A 9,459-nucleotide genomic window follows, 5' to 3' on the forward strand; every position below is an offset into this window, starting at 1 on the left:
CTCACACTAATGCCCTGTTATTCAACATTTCTTATTCAACATCAAGTTATTTAATTCTTACTTTACAGATTGCTTTAAGTAAACAAATATATCACGACGTGGCATTAAAAAAAATATTTGAATTAGAATTCTATATATAAAGAAGAGGATGTTCACAGGTTGATATCAAAGTTGTTTTTTCCACTTAAATGCTTTGCTCAAAGAACTAATATTTAAATTGTCACTCCGTGGAAAGATGTTGCTAGACTTTTAAAAAAAATAATAACAAATACATAATAGAAACAGATAATGATCATAAAAGATAAAAGATGTAATTTTATATGGTTGTTATTAATTAGGCTAAAAGGCCACCAAACCATGTATAGTTTTAATGTAAATTACAACCTCCAGCAAGTTCTAAAATTGGTACATAATAAAATAATATGATAGGGGCATGGTGGGTGTTATACTGCGACACTGTGGAGAACAACGGTCTCAATGGTAAGTCCAGGTCCGAAACCAAATAAAACACCCCATTCAAGTCCTTCACCTGTGGTTTTAAGTCCATTTTCAGCTGATTTCCTTCTCATCTCATCCAAGATGAAAAGCACACATGCACTTGACATGTTTCCGTAATCACTCAGCACATCTCTAGTGGCCTTCATCTTTTCAGGTTTCAGACCCAATTTTTGCTCAACTTGGTCTAGAATTGCAGGTCCACCAGGGTGTGCAATCCAGAAGATGGAGTTGTAATCAGAGATGTTCAATGGGTTGAAGGCCTCAAAAAGTGCCTTCTCAATGTTCTTTGAGACAATCCCAGGAACATCCTTAAGGAGGTGAAACGTGAGTCCAACTTCACGTAGGTGGCCATCAATAGCACCATCACTGTCTGGAGCAATGGTCTGTGCAGTCCAAACCAGTTCAAACAAAGGCTTCTCAATCTGTGGAATTGGGTCAGAACCAACAATCACTGCAGCTGCTCCATCTCCAAACAATGCCTGACCCACAAGACTGTCTAGGTGGGTGTCACTTGGCCCACGGAAAGTCACTGCAGTGATCTCAGAACACACCACAAGCACACGGGCACCCTTGTTGTTCTCAGCCAAATCCTTGGCCAATCGAAGAACCGTGCCTCCAGCAAAGCATCCTTGTTGGTACATCATGTACCTCTTCACATAAGGCCGAAGTCCCAAGAGTTTGGTGAGCTGGTAATCAGCACCAGGCATGTCCACACCACTGGTGGTGCAAAATATCAAGTGTGTAATCTTTGATTTTGGCTGCCCCCACTCCTTTATGGCCTTCACTGCAGCCTCTTTCCCTAGCTTTGGTACCTCTACCACCACTATGTCTTGTCTCGCATCCAAAGAAGGTGCCATGTAAGCACACATGTTAGGATTCTCCTTCAGTATCTCCTCGTCCAGGTGCATATATCTCTTCTTTATCATCGACTTGTCACCTGAAACATTGTAAACCAATATGAATTTTAATCATCTTCATTCAACATCGTAAACTTGTTAAATTTTGGATTTTGGTAGATATCAAAAGATGAGAGGGACTTACACATGCGCTGGAACTTCTCTTTGAGGTCGGTCATGTGTTCACTGTTTGTGATTCTGAAGTAGTAATCAGGATATGTGCTCTGATCAACACAGTTAGATGGGGTTGCAGTTCCAATGGCAAGGATGGTTGCTGGGCCTTCTGCCCTTTGAGCCTGACGAATCTCGGATACACTCACCATCTCAGTTTTCTTGAATAGAAGTAATGAAGTGGTGATGTTGAGATGGTAGAGAGGGTTCTTGGTTTGGTTACTGAAGTAGTGTGTTTGAAGATGTTGGAGGAGTTAGCATTTTATATGAATGCAAGGGTGGATAGGAAGAAGAGTAGGTGAGCATCACGTGCATGACCAATTGCCACTTTACGTTGCAAACACATTTGTTGTAGTGTTAGTATATCATGTGGTAGTTTGTGACGTAGAGTTTGGTGGCATATTTTAGAAGACGATATCTACCTCCGTTAACTCGTCATCTATCTTTGAATTGACCAACCAATAATTGGTGATATTTTATCACGTGTGTCGAACTTGGCCGTGGAGTGAAAATATTGAATGAATTATTCTCCTACCGTCCATCAACTACAGATGCTGTGGGTTGACTTTTTTAATCCAGGGTTAATTTATGCTAATGCTGTTATTTAGTTTTACTAGTTTTAATCAAAAGTTGTTTAGAACTTTAAGAGTTGTAAAGTATATTTTCCTAAATAATTAACACAGTTTTGTAACGTTAATTGGAGTGAACGGTGGTAGCGCAGGAAGATACCGGAGGCAATAGTGTTGGTAGGTTGCAGGTGAAGTAATCGAACGGTCACAATGAAATCCCAATTAAATCAGAGACCACTAATTCTTCATATTGTTTTATTGTACATTCTCTCCTGTTGGTTACTTTCGTTTGTCATCATCAAGCAGCATTAAGTTCTATGAACCCATAAAAGAATGTGCCCACTCAATATTTTAAATTAAAATTCAAAGTGATTAGTTCATTCTTCTACGGTCAACCTATTAGAGCTACCATTCTTTTGATTTGCCCTTCTATTTATATCATATTTTTTAATAACATTCTTTAAATGCTTTTTTTTTCATATTTCATATTTTAAAATTTGTTACTTGATTTTTTATTAACTAATTAGATATCAATTTAAAATTTATTTATTAATAATATAAATTATTTTAGATACTAATAAATTTTGTAGTCTTTAAAATAATATATAATTTAGTGAACACAGTAACTAATTACTTTTTATCTTTAAAATTAATTTATATTTAATTATGTTTTTAGTAAATGGAATTTTTTCACTCGTGGATCATTAGACCAAGAGATTTACCCGTTGGAAAACGATTATTTTGAAGTTCGTAAATGAGACTCGATTAGGTGGCTAGGGACTGTTTGATGGTTTCCTCAGTAACATTTTCATTTTTATATTTTTGCAAGTGTTGGCATGTAAGTTTACAATGAGTGACTTTGGGTAGGCGTATGTAAGTGTTGATAAGTTTTTTCAAAGTTAATGTCGATTAGGATTATATAACCGAACATGGATTGTCTACTTGTAAGAATAATTGACTTCTAGTCGATCAAAAGATAGTCAATCACTTAATTAGGTGACAGATGAAGATCTGCAAGCAGAGTTGGTTAAAGAGGAGTTAACTTTGAGTCTTAGGTACAAATGGTAGAACCAAACATGAAAAAATATTTTGCAAAGTATAAAGTGGTCCTTTATGTTTTATGCTTTGCTTATAGTGTAATTTATTATTATTTTTACTTTAATTTACAAATTTAAAGAAGTTTATTTTTTACATTTAATTTTTTTAAAAAAATTATTTTATAAATTATTTTCTAGATGCATTTATATACAATAAAATTTGTACTCACTTTCACTAAATCTACAATCTCACTTTCCACACTGTTTTTATCTTTTTTTTTATCTCGTCATTTTCTTAATCTAAACACATTTTGTTTTGATTGGGAGTGGAGAGAAAAACAAAATGATTAGAAAGATAATACAAAATTAGTATGTTTGGATTAAAGAAAATTAAATATATTTGAATATAAAGTTTGTAGATATGATTGATTTTTTTTTTAATTTTAATAATATTATATTATTTATTTTACTATAATAATTAAAAACGTAAATATGAATAAAAAATTAATCAATATCAATCAATTATGTTCAAGACATAATCGATTATGAAAGACAAAAACATAATTGATTATGAATGAGAATATAATTGATTGTGACTACAATTTGCATAAAAAAGTAAAAATAAAAAAATGACTTCAATTTACATCACCGGTGCAGAAACACACAACGAGTGCGGCTATTTTGAATATATAAATGTGGATATATAACTGCATTTGATCAACACGCACTTGTAAATCGAAGAGATACAAATGCGGTTATATATCCGCATTTATAAATATCATTTATAAGTGCGGCTATTTCTTTTAGCCACATTTGTATATGCTTCAGTAAATAAATAATAATAATAAATACGTTCAAATGTAACCTATAATGTACAAATTATTTATAAATAATATATAAATTATAATACATAAGAAAATAAATTCAAAATATTAAAGAAAAATTCAAAAAACTTAAAACAGAACACTAACCTTATGTATGAACCAACATTGGTGGTGAAGAGTGGCAGGAGAGTGCCAGCAATGACGACAGCAACGGAAGCGGTGGCGGAGCAGCAATGGAGATGAGAATGTCAATGGAACAGTTCAACCACAATGCAAGGAGAAAAAACAAATATAAGGAAAACGAAAAAAATTTATACGTAGTTAAGATGTAGAGGAAGAAAGCAATTCAAGAAACTCACAATGGCACAAATTAATGAAGATGCAGAAGAAGAGAAGAACTGCAAGCGTACGCGAGCGCAGGAACGGTGAAAACGAAAGGCAAAGTGGAAAAGAAAATATGAAAGTGGTGTGGTGCAATTCAAATTTTAGGGTAAAAAATGATTTACAAGTGCGACTATTCAAATAGCCAGCCGCATTTGTAAATTAAGCGCTTTGATTTACAAGTGCGGCTATACAAATAGCCGCATTTGTAAATCAAATTAATTACAAAAATGTCACCGCGTTTTTTACGGATGTGTTTGAGCGCAAAACCGCACTTAATAAATAATATTCTTTTCATCATTTTGTACTAGTGCATAAATCTTTTTGTCAGAAAATTTGTATTTTTTCAATTTTTAGTCCACACTACTTCTTTTTTTGTCGTTAGATCCAAACACAGAATATATTTTTCTTTATCAATTGTTCTCACATTGATGTTGCATAATTACACTCCTATAAATTTTTTTTATGTAATTTTCTACATAATTTCGTCTCACTCAATCAAAATGTTATGGATGAACATTTATTTAAATTTCTAAGCAACTTGTCTCCCACACCTTTGAGGATCAATCATATATTAATGGACTATTTTTTTTATACAATTTTCTCACTAAGCATGTCTCTACACTCAATTGGGTGCAACTTACACTCAATTTTGAAAGATTTTTTTATTCATTGAATTATATGTAGATATGTAGATATTTTAAAGGATATTTTATAATGAAAAATGTTATATGTAGAATAAATTGTACAAAATTTATTTATAAAGAAGAGAAAATATATAAACCAAAGTATGAAATATCATACGATATGAAGAAAAAATAATAGAAATAAAATGTATTATTATATATATTATTACATAAGTAAAAATAAGGACAAAAGAGGAAAATACTACCATTCTAAATGACTTTCTCCTCGAATATTTACATATAAGTAGAGGGAAAAAAATCACTACCCAATTCAAATCATAGATATCTCCTCACATAATTTTTGTAAACAATAAATTCTTAAAACAGACATATAATATGAATGGAACTTCTTCTCTTAGTATATCTTCCTTTCCCATGAGTCAACCTCCTCTTATGTCATTTTCCACATTAACATTATGTACAAATCTTATAGATAAATTTCTAAGACGGTTTTCTATGAGTATGTTTCTCATAATTAACAATGTGATTGAAATTACAAACTTATAGTTAATTGAAATTCTGTTATAATTTTATATATTAACACATATTCCTGACCAATTTTCTCATCTTTGTTTTGTTGTATTCACGGTCCAGTTTTTCATTTTCATTCCAATTTTAACTCTTGTAAATTAAATGAATAGCAAAATACAGTTTATAACAAGTTTTTATTATGCTTTTCAATTTTGTTAAAAAACTACCACCATCATACTTGTTCATTCTAATTTGTATTATTTTAAAATATATTGAATCTTTTTCACATTATACTTGATATCAATTTTTTTTTATTCTTTTCAATTTTGCTAGAAAAATACACTATCAAGCATTTCCCCAATTTTACGTAATTTCCAAAATAAAAAAATTACAACAATTTATTGTAGTATTTATTTTATGTGATAATTTATTATTTCATATTAGACAGGTAAAGATTCATGCAAAAATAAAAAAAATGTCAAGTAATAAAAAGGCAAAGTATTTGGAACATGGTTTCTATTTTTTGCACAATTAATTTTGGAATCAATAAAATAAAAATTATACATTCTTAATTCTTATTATTATTATATATTATAAATAAAACTTAAAAAAAATACATAAAAAAATCAAAAATAAAATCTGAATGCGGAAACAACAGGGTAAGGCATGGTGTGAGTGTTATATTGCGACACTATGGAGAACGACTGTTTCGATGGTAAGTCCGGGTCCAAAACCAAACAAAACACCCCATTCAAGTCCTTCACCTGTTGTTTTAAGTCCCTTTTCAGCTGATTTCCTCCTCATCTCATCCAAGATGAATAGCACACATGCACTTGACATGTTCCCATAATCACTCAGCACATCTCTTGTGGCCTTCATCTTTTCAGGTTTCAGACCCAACTTTTGCTCAACTTGGTCCAAAATTGCAGGTCCACCAGGGTGTGCGATCCAGAAGATGGAGTTGTAATCAGAGATGTTCAATGGGTTGAAGGCCTCAAAAAGTGCCTTTCCAATGTTCTTTGAGACAATCCCAGGAACATCCTTAAGGAGGTGAAACGTGAGTCCAACTTCACGAAGGTGGCCATCAATAGCACCATCACTGTCTGGAGCAATGGTCTGTGCAGTCCAAACCAACTCAAACAAAGGCTTCTCAATCTGTGGAATTGGGTCAGAACCAACAATCACTGCAGCTGCTCCATCTCCAAACAATGCCTGTCCCACAAGACTGTCTAGGTGGGTGTCACTTGGCCCACGGAAGGTGACTGCAGTGATCTCAGAACACACCACAAGCACACGGGCACCCTTGTTGTTCTCAGCCAAATCCTTGGCCAATCGAAGAACCGTGCCTCCTGCAAAGCACCCTTGTTGGTACATCATGTACCTCTTCACATAGGGCCGAAGTCCCAAGAGTTTGGTGAGCTGGTAATCAGCACCAGGCATGTCCACGCCACTGGTGGTGCAAAATATCAAGTGTGTAATCTTTGACTTTGGCTGCCCCCACTCCTTTATGGCCTTGACTGCAGCCTCTTTCCCTAGCTTTGGTACCTCTACCACCACTATGTCTTGCCTCGCATCCAAAGAAGGTGCCATGTAAGCACACATGTTAGGATTCTCCTTCAGTATCTCCTCGTTCAGGTGCATATATCTCTTCTTTATCATCGACTTATCACCTGAAACATTGTAAACCAATATGAATGTTAATCACCTTCATTCAACATCATAAACTTGTTAGATTTCTGATTTTGGTAGATATGAGAAGATGAGAGGACTTACACATGCGCTGGAACTTCTCTTTGAGGTCGGTCATGTGCTCACTGTTTGTGATTCTGAAGTAGTAATCGGGATATGTGCTCTGATCAACACAGTTTGATGGGGTTGCAGTTCCAATGGCAAGGATGTTTGCTGGGCCTTCTGCCCTTTGAGCCTGGCGGATCTCGGATACACTCACCATCTTAATTTTCTTGAATAGAATCAATGAAGTGGTGATGTTGACGATGGTTTAGAACACGGAATGAAGCACTGCGATTTGGTTGACAGATGAAAGAAGTGACCAAGTTCACAGCACTTGAGAGATAGAGAGGGTTATTGGTTTGGTTGCTGAAGTTGTGTGTTTGAAGATGTTGGAGGAGGCAGCGTTTTATATGCATGGAAGAGTGGATAGGAAGTAGGGTGGGTGAGTATCACGTGGAAAAAGGAAAGCCATCTTACGTTGAAAACATATTTATCAGTTTGGTGGCATGTTTTAGAAGACCATCTCAGCCACCATATAGCTCATTGGTTCTTTTATTTTTATATTTATCAACCAATAATTGGTAATATTTTATGCATCTCTACCCTATTAAATTAGGTCCTGACACAGTAAAATCCATGCACTTCATATACCAATAAACTAATATTTTAATCATATTTTATTTATTTTTTAATTTAAAATATTATTATTTCTTTTTTGTGTGTTTGTGATATTTGAGTCAACCTTGGTACGCAGCAAGAAAAGTCAAACACTTGTGCTGGTAGATAACATCTTAAATTACATCAACGGCCACAAACAAATGAAACTAAAATCTGTATGTTTTCTACTTGGTTACACTGGAGGTCATGATCAAGCATCAATAACTTTATAAACCCATAAAAAAGTGTGGCCACTGAATATTGTAACTTATATTTCAAATAAAGAAGTTGTTTCTTTAACAGTCAAGGTTGAGGAGCTACCTACCCATTTTCTACCATTAAAGCATTTGTAGTTTGCTTGATGATATTCTCTTTATAATATAAGTTTTAGATAACATTCTTGTATATTTGTTGCTCTTATTGGATAATAAGAGTATCACCTAAACATCTCAAGTGCAGCAATATGCTTTTCAAAAGTAACTAGAGAGTAAAAAGAAATCATATACCTATAATATATACAGGTTAATAATATATGTACAATTATTTTAATTATGTCCTTACTAATTCAAAGCAATAGCTTTTACTTATTATCTATTATTTATTTATAATTTTTATTTGTATATACACTTTTAAATAAAGTAATAAAATTAAAATTATTACTACAAAAAAAAGGAGTTTTAAGGGAGGATATTTAGCAAACCTTAATATAACCTTAGGAATTGATTTAGGTAACGAATGTTTTTTTTAACCATAACTAAGTTTCAAAGGTTATTATAAAACCTCAGCAAAGTAACTAAGGTTTTTTTAATCTTATTTAAGTTTCAAAGATTATTCTAAAACCTCAGCAAAGTAATTGAGATTTTTTTAATTTTCGTTACATTTTAAAGGTTTATTTTAAAACCTCATCAAAATAAATGAGGTTTCTTAACATTCGTTAAATTTCAAAGGTTTATTTTAAAATCTCAACAAAATAACGGAGTTTTTTTTTAACTTTCGGTAAATTTCAAAGGTTTATTCTAAAACCTCAGCAAAATAACGAACATTTTTTTAAACTTCGTTAAATTTCAAAGGTTTATTCTTAAACTTCAACAAAATAACAGAAGTTTTTTTAACCTTTGTTAAATTTCAAAAATTTATTGTAGAACCTCAATAAAACACTCTAGATTTTTCGAACTTTAATAAATAAATATAATTAAATCTATTTATAAATAAATAATTAAAAATTATATAGTTTTAATATATTTTATAACTAAATTCTCTAAAATTTTGAAAGTGTAACTTTACATTACAAATAAGTTTTATAAAGTTTCAAAAATTTATTTTAAAAACTCAGCAAAATAACCTTGGATAATAAGTATTTCAACAACTAATCTTGGATAATAAGTATTTCAATGGTATTTGCATATTTCTTATGGTTGATAGTAGTTGGTTTATATAATTCCTAGTTTTTTTTGTCAGAAGCTCATACTTCAAAAAAATCTGATTTATTTTGTTTTAGCTTTTGATGTATGTATATTTTATGTGCAATTTTAGTTGTA

At 32.2% G+C, this 9,459-nt stretch overlaps 2 protein-coding genes across 2 annotated transcripts; both read right to left on the minus strand.

The window, feature by feature from the left end:
• Positions 1-304: 304 nt before the first annotated feature.
• LOC137810310 (chalcone synthase 17) lies at positions 305-1,903 on the minus strand. Its single transcript, XM_068611504.1, has 2 exons — positions 1,540-1,903; positions 305-1,435 (listed from the first exon to the last, which is right to left on the minus strand). Exons 1-2 carry the CDS (start codon positions 1,715-1,717, stop codon positions 444-446), a joined length of 1,170 nt encoding a protein of 389 aa, XP_068467605.1. The 5' UTR covers positions 1,718-1,903; the 3' UTR covers positions 305-443.
• A 4,131-nt stretch (positions 1,904-6,034) lies between these two features.
• LOC137810311 (chalcone synthase 17) lies at positions 6,035-7,750 on the minus strand. The gene is made up of 2 exons (XM_068611505.1): positions 7,307-7,750; positions 6,035-7,203 (listed from the first exon to the last, which is right to left on the minus strand). Exons 1-2 carry the CDS (start codon positions 7,482-7,484, stop codon positions 6,212-6,214), a joined length of 1,170 nt encoding a protein of 389 aa, XP_068467606.1. The 5' UTR covers positions 7,485-7,750; the 3' UTR covers positions 6,035-6,211.
• Positions 7,751-9,459: the final 1,709 nt, after the last annotated feature.

Source organism: Phaseolus vulgaris, chromosome 2 (genome assembly GCF_051622355.1).
Source record: "Phaseolus vulgaris cultivar YP4 chromosome 2, ASM5162235v1, whole genome shotgun sequence".
Taxonomy (NCBI): Eukaryota; Viridiplantae; Streptophyta; class Magnoliopsida; order Fabales; family Fabaceae; genus Phaseolus; species Phaseolus vulgaris.

What these genes read in the sequence shown, in the direction of transcription:
- LOC137810310 (XM_068611504.1), bottom strand. Translation starts at nt 1,717, where the DNA reads ATGGTGAGTGTATCCGAGATTCGTCAGGCTCAAAGGGCAGAAGGCCCA. An exon ending in AGAGAAGTTCCAGCGCATGT is followed by an intron (nt 1,436 to 1,539) that starts GTAAGTCCCTCT and finishes ACAATGTTTCAG; the next exon opens with GTGACAAGTCGATGATAAAG.
- LOC137810311 (XM_068611505.1), bottom strand. Translation starts at nt 7,484, where the DNA reads ATGGTGAGTGTATCCGAGATCCGCCAGGCTCAAAGGGCAGAAGGCCCA. An exon ending in AGAGAAGTTCCAGCGCATGT is followed by an intron (nt 7,204 to 7,306) that starts GTAAGTCCTCTC and finishes ACAATGTTTCAG; the next exon opens with GTGATAAGTCGATGATAAAG.